The following is a 21902-nucleotide window of genomic DNA, read 5'->3' on the forward strand; positions in this document are numbered from 1 at the left end:
GAAGTGTCATTTGGATGGCCGCTGGCGAGCATTGTGCGATTCGGTGCGACTGCTCCGTTTGTCACCTGTCTCGGCTTGAGTGTCTTTCCTGTGAATTGGTTGATTGAGGTGTGCTTGGAAGGAAGATGCCGAAGTACAAAAGCTTGTCCCTGCACGAAAAAGTGTGCTTAATTGAAGAGGCCAGCAAGTCGATGGCGTCGAAAACTGCTCTCGCCGAAAAGCACCACGTGCCTCTGTCAACGCTGTGCAACATCGTCAAGAATAAGGAGAAAATTCTCGATGCTTACAGCAAGACGCACTCGTCAAAGCGTACACGAGTACGCCCGCCTAAGTACGCCGACGTTGAAGCAGCTCTGATCGACTGGCTGTAGAAAGCCAACGCAGCACACCTTCCTGTCAATGGGACCATATTGCGTGAGAAGGCCAACCAGCTGGCGCTGTAACTTGGACCTTCTGAGTTTAAATGCAGCAATGGGTGGTTTTGCCGATTTAAGGAGCGCAACAACCTGACATTCGTGACTGTTTGTGGCGAGAGTGGCAGTGCGCCATCAGTCTGTTGTCGACGGCTGGAAGCAGCACACCTTGGCTCTACTACTCGCCAAGTACGAAGCAGCAGATGTTTACAACCTTGATGAAGCTGCTCTATTCTACAAAATGTCGCCTACAAAGACGTTTGCTTTGAAGGAGGCAGACATTAAGGGGCGGAAACAAAACAAAGACAGAATCACTGTTTTGTTTGGTGCAAGCATGTGCGGTGAGCATAAGCTGCCACTGCTTGTTATTGGGAAGACAGAAAAGCCTCGTTGTTTCAAAAATGCACCATTGCCATCCAAGGATGACCTGATCTATAACAACAAGAAAGCTTGGATGATGGCTGCACTCTTTGAAGAATACGTGCGGCACCTTGACCGCAAGTTTGTGGCCGCAGGGCGCAGCGTTTTATTCGTCCTCGATAATTGCCCAGCTCACGGCGACATTCAGAACCTGCAGGCAATCAGGCTGATCTTTCTACCCCCGAACACAATGTCGTTATCGCAGCCAATGGACCAGGGCGTCATACACCATACCAGGAAAATATATCACTACAATCTGTTGAAGCGAATGCTTCTTTGCTATGACAACGGAAAGGAGTATAACATTGACCTCCTTGGTGGTATTTGCCTCATTGTTCACGCATGGAGGCAGGTGGAGGCCACCGTTATTCGACGGTATTTTGAGCACGCCGGGTTTGTGAAAGATGAGGCAACCACCGCTGAGTGTGCTGTCACCGCTGTCACTTGCCCGTTTGATGAAGAAGGGGAGACTCTCTGCGCTCGATATGAGGCTTTGCATGCGGAGGACGAGGAGTGCACTCCAATCGGATTCTCCAAGTATGCAAATGTCGAGTGCGCAGTGCAGACGTGTTACGCCGACATCGACAGCGAGATAGCTGCGAGATCGACCGATTCGGCCTCTAATGTTGACAGCGATGACGAGCCCTCCCGAGCACCCCCTTTGGCGGATGTCATTGATGCCTTGAGTGTTGTGCGCAGCTTCGTCGAGTGCAACAGCGACAAGGCTGAGATGCTGCGCCTCATTGACAGGCTGGAAAATACGACTTTCAGTGCTGGGAACTACCGAACGCGTTAGTCACGCATGGAGGAATTTTTCTCCAAGTAGGCGGACTTGCCACAATAAAAGTGTGACTTCCGTATATAACGTTTTCTGGCTGATTTCTTTGATTTCGCGTTGTTTCGGATAATTGGGAATCCCGCTTAATTGGGATATTTTTCTCGATCCCGAGGCCTTCGAATTAACGAGGTTTTACTGTATGAATAAAATAAAGCACTCCTTCCTTGAGGGTGGCAGCGTGATTGCCTTAAAATGGTTGCTTGCACTAGGCCTGCATTTTTTTTTATTGGATTTGTGGCTCTTTCATTTTCAAATACAAACCAAAGTCAGACTTGGAAGATAACAATTAAAATTAAATTAAATTTTGGTGTTTTACATCCCAAACCATGATATCATTATGAGTTATGCTGTAGTGGGGGATATCAAATTGACTTTGACCACCTAGGGTTATTAAACGTGCACAAAAAATACACCGGCATATTTTACATTTTGCAGCACCAAAATGAGACTGCCATGGCTGAAATCAAACCCGTGTTCTGGTGCTTAGCCGTGGAACACCGCAGCCACTTAGGTACTACAGCAGGTGAAAGGATGACTGCATCTTGTCTGAGGAAGAGGAAATTCGGACCGCATCAAATACTGTAACGGTGGTGCTATCACTGAAGCATGAACATACTGTGAACAATGATGTTTTTTCAGTCTTCTGCACATTTTATTCCTTTGTGAGACAGGAATGTGAGGACCGCACCAAAAGTTCATATGCCATTATTCCTGTCATTTTATACATATGTGCATAAATAAAAACATTTGTTTATAACATCCCAGAAAAAAACCTGACACTGGGGTCACATCACAAGAAAAGAGAAAAGGATGGTCATGCATCTAGGAAATGAGCAGCAAAGCAATTACGGGCATAAAGAAGAAACACTAAATGGCACGACCATTTCAAGTCACCAAATTTGATTACAAATACCACTAGGTGCATGTCACCCATGTCAATCGCTACCGGAAATTCCTCCCTTCGTAGAGCTCCTCAAAATAGCTGCACGTTCAGACTCACTTTAGGCGGTAGGTATAAGAGATTTGCTTTGGTTCTCTTCCACTATGCCTTGGACAAGCAAGTTCCCCACACCACATTGATGTCCCAACTGAAAACTGTTCACTGCCACTAAGCTTGCAGAGCTCTAACACAAGTTGGCTGAACATTATTGGTACACCACTAAGACCGCCAAAGCTAAAGCTGTTACCGGGCCACTGTGGTGTACCCCTTGTCACCAATATCCACACACCAGTATAAAACTGTGGAGTGTCCATATTACAGTTTGCTCATGTTCAACTATCTCAGCAGCCATATGACTGATGGTGCTCTGGTTGGTTGGTTGGTTGGTTGGAAAACTATTATGGAGCCCAGGAAAGCCTCATAATTTAGGTACAACTAATGTAAAATGAAGCATTTTCATATTCTAAATAACACCGCGTCTTTTCAGAATACTATATGTACTGAATTTTAATATAACCTGATCTAAAGCAATTTCCTTCAGACGATGAATTCAAGATCTTGATTTTAAAAAAGGGGGTGCAGATAATTTCCAGTCATAATGGTGCAACGCACACCCACAAAATACATTTAGTGCCCATATCACATGTTTTGGGCAAAAAACTTAGGGGTGGTGACATCAAGCTTGTGTCTTGCGTGTTCTTTGTTGCAAATGTTCCTTATTGCTCCAGGAAGTATGATATCCACTCCAAGGTTCATCTATTCTCGCTAAATAATTTAATATCGCCTTATTTATGCAAACGACCCTCAGGTTCGGTTTCTGGGCACCGAGTTGGACAGTGACGTCACTCTGTAGAACATACGCAGTGCTACGTCGTCTGCTCTCGCACACACATGCGCACAACCGTCCGGATGCCTTTAACACTGGCTAAAATTTTCATATAGAGAATATTAGCGTGTACGGCATTCCGGTATACACAGAGATGTTTGCAGAGTACCAGATTACCGGACGATGGTATCGCCATTTTGTGGTGCTTGTGCAACTGCAATTTAGGTGCGCTTACTTGAATTCGCTGAGACCGTGGTGAAAAAATGTTTAAAAAGGCAACACAATCAAACTACGCTGCTGCCGAGAATTTAAACCAGCAGAGAAGTAGAATACATTAGGTTGCTGCAACAAATATGCTGCACTTGCCTGGTTCATCTTAGCGCCGCCGTGTGGCCCCACCTATCCGGCCTCTCCCGTTAACGGCTACGGTAATAAAGTATGCCAAAGCAAAGAAGTGTGCGAACAAACTAAAATTCTCTAATGTCTCCGTCACAGGTTCACGTGATGATGCAAAGGACTTTGCAAAATGCGAGTAAATTTGGCTACTTCGGCAACACACTGACAAAAGAGTGCGCAGCCGATGCTCTCTCAGCTTGCCCTGTGCAGCAGAGCTGTGGGTCGACACTCATCACACGTCACTCTAATGTGGTCTGATGTCACCAAAACTTTCATTACGCTTCCTGTACAGCGATGTCGGTGTCAGTCGCATTAGCGATGGGTGTCGATCATGAGAATGAGCATTTAGGCAGACTCTGGAAGCAAATTATATAGGATATTCTAAACATCTGCTGTGTCCAACACTTCTTGCTGAGTGTCCTTGCATACAGAGGATGCCTACAGCAGGCTTTTCATAGCCTCAACATTTGGTGTCTTCACCCCTTTAACTTACATGAATGAGATAACAGTTTAGTGCTGAGTCCCAAAATTTGACTTCTTGCACCTTATGTGTTAACAATGTAATATGAAGGGAAGTTCTTCCTTTTTGTTTTCATTTATAATAAATTTTAATCGGTTTGCTTTATAAAGTAGAATTAACAAGTCAATGAGGACTAAACGACTGAAAATTTTGCTGACGTGGTCCTAAAAAGTATTTAAAAAAAATGTCTTAAATATCCATATGTCATCACCTCAGAAAGCAGACTAAATACAGTAGACTCTTGTTGAACGGAACCAGAAGGGACCACAAAAATGTGTTCCATTTTTTAGTAGTTCCGTTTACCGAGACATGAACAAAGGTGCAGAATCCAAGTACAAAACCAATCATGTCAGGGGCAGTTGTTTTGTTTAAGTAGCAGTTCCGTTTAAGAGATTTCCATTTACTGAGAGTCTATTGTACAATGAAACTGGCTAAATCTGCAAGCACATGTTAAACAAATGCATGCACATACCTTCATCGTGATTTCAGCAAACTTGTTGAAGTCTCGTTTATGGATAGCATCTGTCATATCTTTCATGCGTTGCGGCACAACGTTGCTGACTCTTTGCAGTATCAAGGAGCTTGTTTCCATTGTTCTTGCCATCCCATGACTACTTGATGTGTCTTTCTTAGCATCACTTGCCTGTTTAAAAAACAAAAAAAAACGAAGTAGCTTTAGGAGTAAGTGATGAAGTAGAAAATCTTCTTTATTCCACAAACACAAAAAAAAAAATTTATCAACATGTGACTACAGCTTCTACAAAAATGTTGATTATTAATGACATTATTACGAGGGGTGTGCAAATATTCGAGTTTAGAATTCGAATCGAATACTTCCTAATCGAATAATTCGATTCGACTTTCGAATAGCTAGTATTCGAAGTTTCGAATAATTCGACAGGACAAATATCATAAACCCGACAAAGGCCAATGGTGCAACTTGGTAAGGGTGGGGTGGCTAAAACTAACGCTAACGTCGCCTTTCGTTAAACTTTCACCGACATCCTGGTTCAAAAGCGAGCGCATGTTGATCTTAACCCATATATGCCCAAACTCAGAAAAAATGGCAAAACTAATATTTTTTTTTTCACAAAAAGTGCACTTCTACCCTCAAAAGAAAGCACAAGTTCTTTACTTACTGCCAGGTAAATGCAACACTGTTTTTCAAGCCGTCCTATACATATAGGACACTGGGCATTAGGGGTGCTATGTGCGGGTATGGTAAGCCTTGAAACATTTCATGTGCACACCGACATTGCACTTCTTCCTCTCCATGACATCTTTCATACAAAGCACGCGTTTACCCGGAGAAAGCGGTCAGCATTTCACGTGCACTTCTTCCTCTCCAAGGCGTCTTTCACACAATGCACGCATTTGCCCGGAGAAAGCGGTCGGCACGTGGCAGCATGAAAAGCAAGCAATGTCTAGGCTTGCACACGTTGAGAATGAGGCCTGCTTGATGTGCTGTAGGTGGCGCTAGTTATCAGCTATAGAAATAGCGATGTTAGTGTGCATCAAAGAAGCGTCCTATATAGGACACTGGGCATATATAGGTTAAAGGAGATTATGTCATTTCCACACGTAGAAAAACAAATGAGAATATTGTCAAGTCCTTCACAACTTTGCTCCCGAAACGAAGGCACGGACTTCTTGCGTAGTTTGGTCGCATATGCCACAAGCGCCTTAAAACGACCTGACTTTGGCCTGTGAAAACCTCGGTGATTGGCCTTGCATATAAGCCAGTAACCAGTACATATAGAGCCAGTAACCAGTACACAAGCCAGTATAGAGCCAGTAACCAGTACCAGTACATATAGAGCCAGTAAGGCCTCAGAGGCTTGCTGTAGTCCCGTATCTACATGGAGTCTCCCACAACTTGAAAAAGGTTGGGGAGCGGGCCAATGTGAAGGTGGTTTTTTCTGCCCCGAAAAAGCTGTCGCACTTGTGCACCAAGGATGTTTCAAATGCAAAACGAGGTTGCTCAAAAAAGCACAAAATCCCGTTCGTCACATACACAGCAAATGCAATCTATCAGATACCTCTTTCATGCGGCAAGAAGTACATAGGACAAACTGGCCGCTGTATTAAAGACCGGCTCCGGGAATATGCTTGTAATGTCAAGAATGGTCGCGATGGTTTCTTGGCATTGCACTGCAGCACGTGTGGCTGCAAACCGCTTTTTCATGACACCGTTATCGTGGGAAAAAACAACGAAATAAAACGGTAAGAGAAATTATCGAGGCAGAGAGGATTTGTAGATTAGGGCTGAACTGCGTCAGCACTCCCTCTCTCGGGCTTTGTCAAAAAGAATTGTCCTTCCTGAGAATGTAAGATTTTCGCGCATGGCAATTGTGAGCTTCTTGAATGATTTGTTTGTTTTTCGCATTTCGAGAGTATATATGTGTACGCTCCTTGAAATAAACCTTGTTGGAAGTAAGCGCTCGTCCTCGTCCCCCTCTCTTGTCCTGTGTCAAATTTTGCGCTACGTGATCAGTTTTGCATATAAAATTTTTTTCACACTGGGCACTCACCACTGCCGCACTGCACCATTCATTCAGAAACTCCAATCATTCCGGCGCGCAGTTAAAACGCCGCTGTGAGCGGGCGGCCAAAGATTTTTGGGCCCGCAGCACCCATGGCGATGAAGCACAACATTACCGTTGTCAGATGAGTCGTACTGCACGACCATACGGGCAGAAAAAAGCTACCTACCGTACCCCCTCTGTTAGGAGGTTAGGAGTGGCTCTGCTAACTGGAATGGCGGCTCTTCTATCAACATGCTGGTGCGCCCATAAAAGCTGAAACAAAAGCCACTCCCGAACAAGTACGTAATGAAGCTGTCAGCACACCATAGCGTCCCTGATTTTTCCTTTGTCTTGCCGTAACTGGCGGTACACATTTTGCGTAAATATACTATTCAATATTCTACTCGATATTCGATATTTTTGGCCACTATTCGGCACTATTCGATTCGAATTCGGTTCGAGATGAAATTTCACTATTCATACACCCCTAATTATTACATTAAAAACAAAGTTTGTTGTTGCAGTACGTGCGGAAATAAGTTACACATACTTGACAGTTTTGTATAACAACTACTGAATAATAATAATAAAGTCGTTAACGAATGAACAGAGCTTAACTCAGCATGAAAAGAAAATGTGTAAGACATCAATTTTACCTCTAACTCAGCCTAGTTAAAAAAAGTCCCCAGTTTCGCCGCAAGGCCGAAGCAATGAATGCGATAGAAAGAAAAGCGGCACGTGATGGACGCGCTGCTATGCTGCAGAAAAATCTGCCCCCCGGCAGCAACTACCGTGCGAGCAGACAGCAGAAGGGCAAGGTTCTCCCTGCACAAATATTAGAAGCGAGCGAGCTGGCCGATGACTTTTAAATGCGCCCGCTGCACTCCTCGCGCCATCTCGCTGGTAATGAAGAGACGCTTATAAGTGCCTGCCGTCTCCGAGTCCTGCCAGCGGTAAAGGGTGTGTATATAACGCTCGCCATTAGCTGCCTGAAGGACCTGCATTTTGTGGCGCAGTGGTTAGCGCCACGTGCTGCAGAGCGAGAAGTCGCTTGTTCGATTCCGCACTTCGGAAGCATTTTTCTGAATTATTTTTTTTGGGGGACTTTTATATATATACATATGTACACATATACGGTGCATGACGGCGGCGATGGCAAAAACCAGCAGAGATTGTCCATATAATTGCTATTGCAATAAAACCGATTTATACATTGACCAAATGCAACCAAGGTGTTGGTTAACAACCAGTTGGCACCAAGATGTCTTTTACCTAGTCTTCATTGCAGCTATGCTGAGGCAGTCTCTGCCTGTGGCTTCCATGGCACGATTCCTGACACTACAAGCACCATCTCACTGTATCATCTACACAACAGAGGTTAAGGAATTCTGGAAGGGCTATAGACTGGCTATGCAAATGACGTCACTTGGACTAGCATGAACAACCTTATAGACGATTTTCCGCAGCGGCGCACGGGCGCAGCCACGTTCGATCACATGATCGTGACTGGCCTTGGGCCAGCCGAGCGGCCGTGGCCATACCACACAAGCTGGTTGCAGCAGTGTGTAAGCAAGTCTCATGCTTGCGCAACAAAGCATAGTTCTATGTGTAATTGCCTAAATGTTGATATGGTTGCGACATTTACGTATGTTTGGATAAACTACGGCACAGCGATACGTGATATGTTTATTTTCTTCCATAATTACGTTTTATGCCTTTAATTGTATCAGTAACCGCCAGTAACTGTGGTTACAAATCAACATGGCAGCACCCATGCAGACGTGACCACCCGCTTTGATCTGAACTTACACTTGCTACTCGCCCACAGTCTCAAGTCCTGACAGCAATAAATAAATGGTGAAATCGGCAATCCCTTTTTGTCATCTCAGGCTGGTAACAAAGCATCAGGTATGTTTTGTCTTTATTACTGAGATCAGCTGCTTGTTCATCCTCACCTGCTAAGCCTTGTCTACGAGAGTTTGAGAGCAGATCTTGGAAACAGTGTAAAATAGTGACGAATACATTGCTCTCGAAGCTTCAGGATGCACATATAGAGCAAATACAAGTGTAGCTCTCGAACTTACGTGCCACACCGCGCACGACGACGACATGATCAGTTCAGTTCAGCGCGGATGAATACATTGAGCCCCAAGGCCACGGTGCAGTGGCACCAACCGATTTTAATTGCACAAACCAGCTGCGGAAAATAGTCTATATATACCAATACCAAGAGCGCCGCCAAAGTCAGGAACACAGTTTAATATTTAGGCAGAGATATCGGTGCCAATTTTCACAGCAACCATTTTTTTACTAATGCAGAAGGCAATTAAACTCTCAGCACATGCATAATTACTACAAATTGCTTTACTTATAAAACAATACTGCATTGAAATTTTTAAGTTCAATTAGTTACAAAGTCATTTCAAGTCTGACAAAGTTTAGACAAATTCATAAAGTACTTGCTATCATTCTCATGTCAACTGATGCGGCATACTTAAGCTGCCATAAACTAGTGCCGAGTACCCTCCTGTAACTTTTATAAGAAGCTCTACGGTAGTGTGAATCCATGTTTTCCCAACACAGCCAAGGTGATGTGACAACAGCACCAACTTGATTGGCACTTGCATCAGTGTTCTGTAACTACAGTATTTTGTAACTAACATCTCAGATATCTTCGATGCATCGATCGGTCTTGCTCAACACAACTATTTCAGAAAGCTGCACTGCACTTGGCATGTTATTTGAAGCAAATTCACTAGAGATATAATTATTTGTTGCATGTACAACAAATTGAGACCCATTGTACAGCTATGGAATCCCCAGCTATCTAAAAAAACGCCAGGCCTGCGCTAAAACCGCAGCACAGTCACAGCGAAAGCTGGAAGAGCGGCGTTTCTAGAGCCCGTTAAGCTCTCTTGGGGCTACAATACAAGTACACTAGAAAGGTACCCACTACGCCATAAATCACAATTTTTGTGAAGTTTGGAAGCACCTACTAAGCCATTATTCGTCATTCTGCGGAGAAGTGAGGCACCAGCTACACGTCTGTAAGGCATTATGTGCACTTTGTTCACGCGACGACTGATGACGATGAAGAATTGTGGCTCAGCCCTTTGTAATGGGTTGGAATCTTTAAACGGCCCACCAGTTATGTAATTTGCATTGGGTGACGCCCGGTCGCTATTTCCCTCTCCCGTCATGCTGTATAACATACGTTGACGTGGGAAAGAGACGGGGGGGGGGGGGGCGAAGAACTTTACTGAGACCCCGAGGAAATGGATCATACGCTTATGGGCTTCCTTGGCAACCAATACAAGTGCCCTTGCGAGGAACCCACTACGCTATAAATCATTGTAATTTTACTGAGACCCAGAGGAAGTGTATCATGCGCTTATGGGCTTCCTTGGCAACCAATCCAAGTGCACTTGCGAGGAACCCACTACGCTATAAATAATTGTAATTTTTGAGAAGTAGGCCAGCAGGCACTCTGCCATTTTTTGTCATTCTACGGAGAGCGTTGGTACCTGCTAAACCCATGTAAGGCATTATGCGCACTTTGTTGATGCTGTGCCTGATGATGAAGAATTATGGCAGGGTCCTTTGTAATGGGTTGGAAGCATTCAACAACCTGCTCGTTGCGCAATTCGCATTGTGTGACGCCTGGTTACAGAATTCGCGTTGTGCGACGCTTGGTGCTTATTTTACTCTTCTACCACGCTATATTGCATATGCTAATGTGGTTCCTTCCCGACATGAAGCCTGTATAGGACCTTTTAGCAAAGCAGTTTCAAGCACCGGCATGGCTCAGAGGTTGAATACTGGGCTCCCACGCAGAGGACCCAGGTTCGAACCTCGTTCCATCCTGGAATTTTTTTCTTATTTAGTTTTTTTTCTTATTTCGAGCGATACTGGTTACGGACACCGGCGGCGGCGGCGGCGGCGGACAACTACGGCGCCAAAAACGGCCGGTGAAATGATCTCATAACAGCTTTCACTGTAAAACTCAAAAGCAAACAAAATTGTTGCGTTGTTACTCCTTGGACATAAAATCTGAAACAGCGAGAAAGAAAAGTATTTCCTATGAGAAAGCTTACCACAAGAATGATGACCCGCATTTGTGGCCAATGGTCACTAGAAGCAATTTGCCTTGCCAAAGAATCTGAGCCATCAGGGTTAGTCCCTTTCACCCAAGCCACAAAGCCACCATACATGCTTCTGCAGGCACTCCCTGAACCTCGCCTGCAAAATATGTCAAAGGGAGCAGTGAGCTGTGCTGCTCGCAGATGTCCACATGTTCCACATTTTGGACTCAAACCTGGAGAGCAATGGAATATTTCACTACACTGTTATACTGTTCAAAGACACAAGCAAAGCCTTATCCCCATCAACAGCCTTTACTATGCAGCACAACAGTGTAGCTGCCACATGATGTCTATGAAAAAGACACCAGTAAACAATAAGAGCATAACGACAACAATAAGCTTAACATTTCCATCATTAATTATGCCCATACTAGCAAAAGCTAGTGTAAATAAAGCATAAGGTTGGACATGCATTAATTAACATTGCGATTTCGAGATCACAAGCAAAGGCAGAAAAGAGCCGGCCCAGTTGCACAACACCATGCTAGAGAACTACCATATTTGGCTGAATATTTGGTCTAAGACGGCGCCTGTAAGTGCCTCATAAGAAAAGCAACCCACGTGTGCTGCGTTTTAAGCTAGAAGAAAAATTCAGTCAAAATTTTAAAAATTAATTTCTGGAGTTTTACATGCCAAATGCAGTGATGCTACCGAGGACTTCTGATTTGGAGCAATTTTTGGAGCAGCAATATTTTCATTTTGTAGCACTTTGGAGCAGCAAGAATTTGCATTTGGAGCACTTTGGAGCAGGTGATTTTGCATCTGGGAGCACTCTGGAGCAGCTAATTTCACATGTTGGAGTACACTGGAGAAGCAAGTTGCATTTCAATTCAAGCACCTCAATAATTATTATGGGGCTCTAATGAACAACTAGAAATATTTCGATTCATTGCAAATCTCATGGAGAAATTTCAAGAGCACTCCCTATTTCACTCGACATTGCAAAGATAAGGGCATCATGCAGTTGATTGTTCTGGAATAACCTCTGCAGCCATTATTTTTGACACCAGCAAATAAACAAAATACTGGAACAATAAAGTTGTACTTTATGAAATCACTCTAAATACGTCTGTGGTTATCAGCAGACTTGGTAGACAAGCGTTGCGACGTACAACAGTGCCTCAATGCTAAAGAGTCACACTGTACCTAATGCATTCCCCTAAAACGACTCCAAGGCGAGAGCCAGGTTCTTTTACTTCTCGATCGATTGTAATGCTGGGCGCAAGATGACGTCACTTAGTTAGCCTAAAAAGCCAACCTGCTCCGACACTCCCTTCCCTCTTTCTGAAGCCTCTCTGTGCTGTAGCAAAAGCATTCTCGCAGTGCTTCCAGACTACCGTTTGTGCATGCGGCGGGTTGCCTGGGAGATGGCGATCGGCGTCAAGTCGAGCTTCCGCGAAAGTGCCCGAAAATGCGTTAAACGGGGACTACATGATTTAACAAACCTCGGTTTCATTTTACAGCAAAGCTGTTTATGGCCAGGAAATTTCATTTGTACATCGAAAACCCTCGGGTGCCTTCTAGGGTGCAGTGCAAAAAAAAAAAAAAAAAAAAATCTCATAGGGTCCCTTATGCATTCGCCTAAGACGACTGGAAGGCGAAAGCCATCTTTCTTTTCTCACGCGATAAGTTGATGCTCCCCTGCTCCCTCCCCCTCCGAAAGCTTTCTGCACCTAATGTGGTTCTGCACCGCCTACATGAACGGCGCACCAATCCCGGAGGCGGCGAAAATATACAATGTCATGTGATGACGTCATCACGTGACGTCACGGTGTATGACGTCATGATGACGTCACAAGTTATGGCGACGCAAAGATGACGCGAGGTGGCCGTCTACGTCGCAATGAGGGTGTATGCGATAACATCAATCACCCCACGTGCGACGCCTGCCGTCGATCAGTCATCAGAGAGGAAACGTCCCACCCGTCATTCGTAAGGAGTATGAAGGGACGCCAGGGGAGGCGGGGGGCTGCGACGCTCGAAGGGCGCAGTCGCTGGCGCGCGTGCTGTCTCGAGGCATCAGGATACAGCTCGTAAACTAGTTGTGCTCTCAACGCTTACTTCGTGTTAAGAGAACCACAAAGGGCGCTTCGGTCGCTAGAGTGGCCATGTTCCTTTAAACCAGCGTTTTGTTGAGTTACACGAGATCGGATCCAAAAGATTTAGCTGCTAGCCTTACTTCGTATAACAATTCAATTTCTTGGTATCGCATTCACTGCTTCGCATACAGTGATTTTCTTTTAACCGTCAGCTATTGACCCTGGAAAGCGAGGGGCGGACGAGTAACACGGCGTAGCCGCTTCATAGTGGGTCTTCCGACGCCAGGGCCATCAGGGACGGGCCTGCTACTGACAGCTGCACATAATAAAACCGAACTGCGGCTGCTCCGACCAGGAGGCATGCTTTTATTAATAAGATAACGCAAGAAATTCGAATTGGGACCCTAGCACTCACGAGCTCGAAAGGGCAGAACCTCTTATTTACCGCAAAAGCGGTTACAAACCCGAATGTGCTGGTGGAAGGAATTACGAAAAAGCTCTTCTGGATGATCTTGCATGGACGTAAATCACGGAAAATTCGATATTGTTCCATATATCTATTGCAAGCATTCCTTCATTTCATTCCGCGATTTCCCGAAACATAAGGGAGTGATTTTAGCAGCACGCGTGTAGTTATTACTGAACATTGCTTTAATTACGTGCCGTGCGATGCTTGAGGCGAGCTACCAGCAGCGTTTCTGGAACAGACGTTGGCCGATGAATTGCCGTCACTCTTTCTCGCGACTGAAAGGCCTAGACGTAACGAGCCTCTGCAGAGAAAGCGTTTTGCCGTCGAGCCAACTTGCACAACAGAAGCCGCGTCAGCACCGTACCGGCACCGGCTCCGTGGTTATAACTTTGGCGGCCTCATGATCAAGCTACATGCACATGTTTTGACGTGGCGGCGGTGCGACTGCTGGTGATAGAAACCCAAGGTTCTGGCACAGTTTGGCGCAATTTCCTTCGATATTATCAGCATGGTGCAGTAAATCCAATTTGGCGCACTTTGGCGCAGTTGGCACAGGAGTGGAATCACTGCAAACGCATACAATATGATTATGAGGCACACCCTAGTGGGGGCCTCCAGATTAATTCTGACCACCTGGGGTTCATTAACATGCACCTAAATGTAAGCATTTGCATTTAATGAGATCCAGTCTACTGTGGCTGCTAGTGTGTCATATGAAGAAAAGGTAGGTGCTACATCAATCATTCCTCAAAGTAAATTTCTGCTGAGCAGCATTAGGTCTCTCCAGTTCTACCTTTAGTCGCAACCAGTCTGATTGTGAGGCACATCGCAGTGGAACACAAAAGAATAACTTCGACCACCTGGGTACTTAAGCATCAACCTAAATCTAAGTACATAAGCATTTTTGTTCCATTGAAATGTGGCTGCAACAGCAAGGATCAAACCAGAGGCATAGAGTTCAGCAGCACAACGCCATGACCGCTAAGTGACCATGGTAGGTGATCCCAGTTAACGTTGCCTACTTACGTCAAGAGGGTTTTCATGTCCTGTAATGAGGCAGTTATAATATTAGTTCCTTTGCCTTCGCAGTTGAAGTTGCGATTGTGCTTGAGTTAGTGTGATAGGGCCCAGTCATGAAAATTTCTGCTGATGTGATACGAAAACCAGCTACCAATCTGTACCCCAGTTTCTCATTTAATACATGAGCATGCACATATAGCATGCAAAAATGCAAATAAAGGATTCTCATTAACAATAATTTTAAACACTCCCAGGGCTTTGTTAACAGGGCAAAAAATATAAATTGATCCCCAGCCTTCATAAAATTTATTTGTTCTAAATGATTTGAACAAAACGTTTAATTTTAAAGTGATGAATCTTCTTTATAAATCAGAAAACCATAGGCCAGTGCCTTCCTACCGTGCAATCCCAGAGAGGTCCCCTTCAATATGAAAGAGTGTTCCTAACGACCGCACTGAAATAGAAAAATTGATATTGTACTTCGATGAGCTCACTGGTTACTGTTAGACATTAGATATTTCAGGAACAACACTACAGGGCATCCAAGGTACTTCTACCATTCTGGGTACTGACACTATAACAAGGAACACCGTACTTTCCACCCGGTTCTTCACTTTTTAATTAGAAATCATGCCAACTTGGGAAGGACTGTGCATGTGCACTTGCACTTCTGAAATGAGCCACAGTCCAAAAAGAAAATTAAAAGGTGACCACACTTCATTTACATCATCAAACTTATCAGAACAGACCCTTTGTCAACAGTCACATTACATTTCCCATGCCATTCAGTACATTAGTAGTACAAGAGCAGCTAAGCTCAACAAACAAAACAGACCTACAAGTCAAATACAGTCAGTGAGTAGCTGGATTTTCTTTTACACTCCAGTTAAAACTCGATCAAACAAAACCAGATTTTACAAAGTTCCCGATCTAATGAAGAAATTTCTATTCCGCGGCAAACACCCCTAGGGTTCAGTGTTGTCATCAACCTGAATTGGCAACTAATTTGGCCACCAAAATCACTTAAAATTTCCCTTGAAATAACCAAGTAAAGTGGCTGCGATTTCTTTCTAATTTTGACAGAGACAGGTGTTTCTTAGAATGTGCGTTCGAACCCTATTGCGTTAAGGGGTATGGTAGGGTAGATTGGTCAAAAAAGCACTTTTTTATTTCATTACTAAAGAATAATACTCTAAGGAGCAAAACCGTGCATTGGTGGGCGTGTAGGAGTTCTCCAAGCTCTTTAAAAATGGTGCCAAAGACCGCGCCTCCTAACGGATATGCGGGCTCTTTTCCATCATTGTTTCTGCGTGGATGCATTTTTTTTTATAATAACTATGGCTAGATGGGTTAAATATATTCACTTCCTACTATTTTCATACCTTTTGATCGCAAATTTTCCCACCAGATTGGTTTTCAGCGTAATTATTGCCGTACGTTGTGAGCACGTTCTGCGCGTGTTTTTAAACATAAAATCGTGCTTTTCTTACGACCACTTTTTAGAAAAATTTCCATACTTGATGTACCTTTTCTTGAAAACTATCTGACCGATCACGTTCAATAATAGTAATATCTGGGGTTTAACGTCCCAAAACCAAGATATGATTATGAAAGACGCCATAGTGGAGGCCTCCGAAAATTTCGACCACCTGGGGTTCTTTAACGTACACCTAAATCTAAGTACATGGGCCTGAAACATTTTTGCCTCCATCGAAAATGCAGCCGCCGCGGCCAGAATTTGATCCCGCGACCTGCGGGTCAGCAGTCGAGCGCCATAACCACTAGACCACCGTGGCGGGGCTGACCACGCTCAAATTTTCTCAGATTACACCTAAATCCCTTCCAAATAGTCTGAACCTAAAACTTAGACAAAGTGTTTATTTAAATTATGATTAAGAAAAAAAAAGATGAATTGGAAAGTCTCCCTCATGGCACGTGAAAAGTGATAATTGTTGGGGTTTAACGTCCCAAAACCATGATATGATTATGAGGGATGCCGTAGTGGAGGGCTCCGGAAATTTTGACCACCTGGGGTTCTTTAACATGCACCTAAATCTGAGTACACGGGCCTCTAGCATTTTCGCCTCCATCGAAAATGCAACCGCCGTGACGTGAAAAGTGAGCCCAATATTTTTTTTTTCTTGGGAGATAAATGTAGAAACTCATTTTTATATGCAGGGATTAATACCAATATCATGTTGAATAAGCGTGCCAAATTTCACAGTCATGCTGTTTTTGGTTTCTGAGAAAAGGTACATTTAATTTTGCGCACCAGTCTGAAATTTGATACGCAACCACGAGCAAGTAAGAAAAGCTACAGCTCGGCTATGCCAAAATATATGTAGTGTTAGCTAAGGTTCAGCTGATTATTCTTAGCTTTTTAGCCTTGTGCCGTTCGTTGTTCCTCCGCTCAACCGCTAATTGCCAGGCAAATACTTCGGGATTCAATGAGTTAAGCTTCTCCGCTCTTCTGCGCTGGTGATCAGCATTTGCGCTCTCCTTCTCCATGGCTATACCACACTGGCAAATGCCACCCAGAAGCTATCAAGCTGCTCCAGCGCAATGTCAGACAGCGACTGCACTGCGAAGGCGCACAGCTGCGGCGGCGGCGGAGTGCGCGGAGGTGGCGGCTCTGGTGCACCAGCTGAGTGACATCACTGCTCCTTGTGCATGTGCAGCACGGCTCTTGTACGCACACGCCAAACCGTTCTGGCTCCGCCAGTGTAGCTAACACTACAAAATGGGCATGCCATATATTGTCACGTCCTACAACTCCTTCATTTAAACAACAGCCATAAAGTTTTTGTTAATTACTCATTCAAATGTAACTTTTGGTGTGGCAAAGTTTTTCCACCTCAGTGTAGAGTTCGTTCGCGAAAACAACAGGCTCCTAACTGTAATAGCATTTTTATTAAAAAATCTGTATAGTCTAAAAAAAATAACCTGTATATGTAATAGAAAAAAATGTCGCAGTTTGCCTGACAGATGAAGCATTAACAACCTATAGGAGAAATTCAGCCTTATCGGTGAGACATGAAGCGATATTTAGCGCAAAGTAACACGAGGACGAGAAGGGAGGACACAATATGTGCGCTCACGTGTTGCGTCCTCCCTTCTCGTCCTCGTGTTACTTTGCGCTAAATATCACTTTATATAGGGGTGCAGCAGTCAAATGGAAAACCAACCAAATTAAGAGGCACTTGTTCTGTTTAAGCAATTTCCATTTACCATGATTCCGCAGTAATTGAATATCACTCTTCCTAAAGGCACTAAACCAAGCAAATGCAGTTTTGATGCAATCATCACAAACCATAAGGGCAAAAAATAATAAAAAAAGAGTGCCGTTCGTATGCTACTACAGTACCCACTAAGCTTGTAAGTTAACAAGTCTTTTTCAGAACAGCTGTACAGAGGATAATATTTACTAGGTTTGTAAGTTTAGAAGTAAAGCGTTTTCAGAACTGCTGTATAGAGGGTAATATCTAGGACCAAGAGGCTAAGGACCACTGATGTCTCCTACCCCATCCCCCTTAAATGTATTGCCGCTGATATATGCTGCTCCGCACAAGCAACTACTCCACAGAGTGAATGAAACTTATTTCAGAGTACCTCTAATATGTTATATGTCAGTGATGTGCATGAATTACATGAAAAGTAAGTCAAAGACATTTCGAATAGCCACCACTGCCCCTACAAAAAAAAAAAAGATGGGGAAAAAGATAAGAAAGCCCAGAAAGAAACATTCCTGGGTACAGCCTAGGCCAAATAAGTTTTTGTGCAATAGACATGAGAAGTTCTGATAAAATATCTGGCAAAATGCAGTACTTTTATACTGATCGTGCTTATTTTCTAAAGTTCAAGAGCAAGAGGAAGGAAGGTACATACACATGGGACATAAAGCACACAAAAGTTTTATTAAGAGACAAATGAACACAATATCTCATGAGAAGATGAGTCGTCAGATTATTTAAAATGACACAACATTCCTCACAAATCATTGTTGAATTATTTTGAAAGATGGCCTCACCTAAGCACGCATAGCCAGCAGCAGATGATGCCAGCCCTGCAGATGTTGGAAAATTGTTTACAGAGCACATGTGAATCTTCCAATCTGCCCAGTCAGGAAAGTCTTGTGCATGGATGTACTGGCTTTTCTTGCGGACTAAAAAAAAAAAGATTAATCAGATGAAACGTCCAGGGGAAGGAGATTAGACAGCATCATGCATTTTTAAAGATTCTCGAACCATCAAGGTGCTATGAAGTGCTAAGAATCACACATGATAGTACTTCGTAACAGAATGAATATACTCCAGAAATTTTTTTCTTGTATGGTTCTGTGTTGAACACAAGCATACAAAGAGACCTATGAGAATGTGTCGAACACAAGTTAGTCAATTTGCAAAGTTCTTTATAATATTTGCAACCTTTAATTGTGCTTTTCTGCAAAATTGACTCTGCATGATACATGTATAAATCTTTTTTATAAATTTTCAATTAAGACATCATTATTGTAAGCCAAGCTCTCAACAAATGACAACGTAACCAATTCTAGCAATACTGGTGCATTGCTCTTGCAGTCACTTGGTGCAATTAAATACTTTCTTTTTTTTGTATCCTAGCCAACCACATTTTTAGGCTGTAATTAGCCACCCATGTAAAAAATAGTCTTTAATGTTATATTTAAAGATTAACTAGAGCATTGTAAAAAAATTTGAATTCGACTGTACCACTCGATGCTACATTTTGTACAGTTTCATTTTCGGTTTAATATAAAGCAAAGGGAACAAAAATATTATACAGCAGTAGCTGCTTTGTGTGCCACAACAGCAGCAATCAAGCAGCCTGACTTATTGGCAGTTTCTTTGGAGTGAGAGAACACAGATATAATTTCTGGCTTATGGTACCCAACCCTTATAGCTGTACCTATTCTTCTCAGTCACTATTTATATCGTGAAAAACTATAATAATAATAATATCTGGGGTTTAACGTCCCAAAACCACGATATGATTATGAGAGACACCGTAGTGGAGGGCTCCGGAAATTTCGACCACCTGGGGTTCTTTAACGTGCACCTAAATCTAAGTACACGGGCCTCAAACATTTTCGCCTCCATCGAAAATGCAGCCTCCGCTATCGCGAAAAACTGAACCTTCCAACATCACACTAGAAGAGAAGTGCAAACAATGCTTCAGCTCTACTTCGGTGATTAATTCCATCAATACCATGTCAAATGATGGGGCCATTAAATAAGACAAGGACTAAAATTTGTTTTCTCACAGCTTGCTTACTTGCAGTCTGAAAGACAATTAGTACAGGATGGCTTCCATGTACTTCTATTACAGTATGAGAACAACCGTAATGAAAACAAACAGATAATTAAGCCAAGGAAGGTTTAGGGGACATTAATTGTACTGTTTTAAATGTATTGTAGTAATTACAATATAAATGTGAGCAAAGTGAAAAAAATAAACGTGTTCCAAACTCGACATCATGGCTACGAGCGACGCTGACTAACACTCCCAGGTTTGCATGCACATATACTCGATAAAGTGGATGGGAGGATAATTGCCACTATAGCTCAATTGGTAGAGCATCGGGCATCTTATCCGAAGGTTGCAGGTTTGGTCCCTGCCGGAGGCAAGATGCCTTTTTCGTCCGCTTTACTTTCTTCACATTTATATGATAATTACTACAATACAGTTAAAACAGTACAATTAACGTCCCCTATACCTTCTTGGCTTCATTATCTGTTGGTTTTCATAAAGTTTGCATCAAACAAAGAAACGAGCCCTTGAAATTGCCTTCTTTCGTTCAGTATGAGAACAAAGCACATAAAAGGGAACATGGGCATAAACATAAACACGCTAACTTGGTTTCAACAACAGTTTAGGCCTTTGTCATTACAACATTATTTGTGAAAGTTAATATTTTAGGCCAGCTAATCTCAGCTAATTATTGTCACACACCACAGGTTGCTTGCATCCATTCACAGATCGTGGATAATGTTCACCTGGGTGTGGCCTCCAAAATAAGCTCCGGCAACTAGCCATTGCTACAGCCGTCCCATTCGGTGCATTTTTAAGAGGATAAGTGTAATTTTGTCAATGCCTCAACACACAGTGAGGGGGCGGCATTAACTAAGGACTCGCTCATAGCGTACATCCGTACCAAAAATAGCTCGCCTATGCTCGCCTGGCTGTCCCACCGCGTTCCCTGCTCGCCCTGTGAGAAGTCACAGCCAGGGTATACAGGGGCGACACGATGTGTGTCACGTTTCCGTTCGCGTTTCTAGCCTGGCCAAGGTGTTATCTTTTTGGTAACTCGCTAACATTCCGTAGGATGGTGTTAGCCCAAGCTCAGCGTCCAATAAGCAATGCTCTTCTGGCTGTCGCATCACTTTCTCCGATTACCCTCCGCCCATGTGAATGGAAAAGCCTGAGCAACGGCGCACTGAGCCGGAGCTAATCTCAGAGGCTCTGATCTAGGACACACTATGTGCGCACACACAGAGCACCCTTTCCAGCTGACCCAGCATTCAGTACATGGTAACTGCAAGAAATGGCAAGCCATCATTGTTGCTTGCCCAGTAATGTAATAATTAATGGTGAAGAATGCCTAGAAAGCCTGCCATTTAAAACAAGCACATATATCGGAAGATGCTAGATATATCTTATAAAATATATTAAAAAACAAAAACAAAGAAATGTAGACATACTTTCATGTAGACAATTCTGTAGTCTTGGTGAATGTACAGATTCCTCTCTAAAGTGAGAAAATACATAACTGTTATACTGCACAATACAATTAATCAACCAGCCATTCACCTGAACAAGAAAATGTGCCAAATCTGACAAGCATGACCTACGACTAGGTGTACCATGAAATGCCTAAAATAAACAGGAAAATGTCTGCGGCACACACATCAGGACTAATGCAACCCTGATACAGCCCTGACGTGCGCCCGGCAGACTTTCTCTTTTTACAAAATCTCATGTGAAGCTAGGAAGGTCATCAATCGACGGTGTTCCCGTCATACAACAGGCTGTCACAGTCTCTGAAAGAGGTCACGGCAGATGACTTTCAGGGAGCCTTTGCAGCATGAAAATCTCATTGGAATCCGTGCATCGATGCCCAAGGAAGCTATCTAAAAATTTAAATATTATGTACCAAATGAATCAATAGATTCTTCTTACCAGAGCCAATTGCATTACTTTACGGACAGACCCTGCATATAAAGTTAATTATCTGAACCCATATTCTCCACTGGTCACATGTAGCACGAAATATCTTACTAGAGAGAATGGCATTGTGTCATTGTACTTAACTGTACATAACACGAAAACAATTAATGCA

At 43.4% G+C, this 21902-nt stretch overlaps 1 protein-coding gene across 2 annotated transcripts in view; it reads right to left on the minus strand.

Moving 5' to 3' along the window:
- LOC119406736 (diphosphomevalonate decarboxylase) overlaps window positions 1-21902 on the minus strand; it is a 53332-nt gene that overhangs the window by 15590 nt on the left and 15840 nt on the right. For both annotated transcript variants that reach the window (XM_037673471.2, XM_037673477.2), the window contains 5 exons: window positions 21265-21311; window positions 18576-18710; window positions 14948-15002; window positions 10973-11117; window positions 4826-4996 (listed from right to left, as the gene is read on the minus strand). In XM_037673471.2, coding sequence (XP_037529399.1) covers window positions 4826-4996; window positions 10973-11117; window positions 14948-15002; window positions 18576-18710; window positions 21265-21311 — 553 coding nt within the window. The remainder of the gene's footprint in view (window positions 1-4825; window positions 4997-10972; window positions 11118-14947; window positions 15003-18575; window positions 18711-21264; window positions 21312-21902) is intronic.

This window comes from Rhipicephalus sanguineus, chromosome 1 (assembly GCF_013339695.2).
Source record: "Rhipicephalus sanguineus isolate Rsan-2018 chromosome 1, BIME_Rsan_1.4, whole genome shotgun sequence".
NCBI classification, from domain to species: domain Eukaryota; kingdom Metazoa; phylum Arthropoda; class Arachnida; order Ixodida; family Ixodidae; genus Rhipicephalus; species Rhipicephalus sanguineus.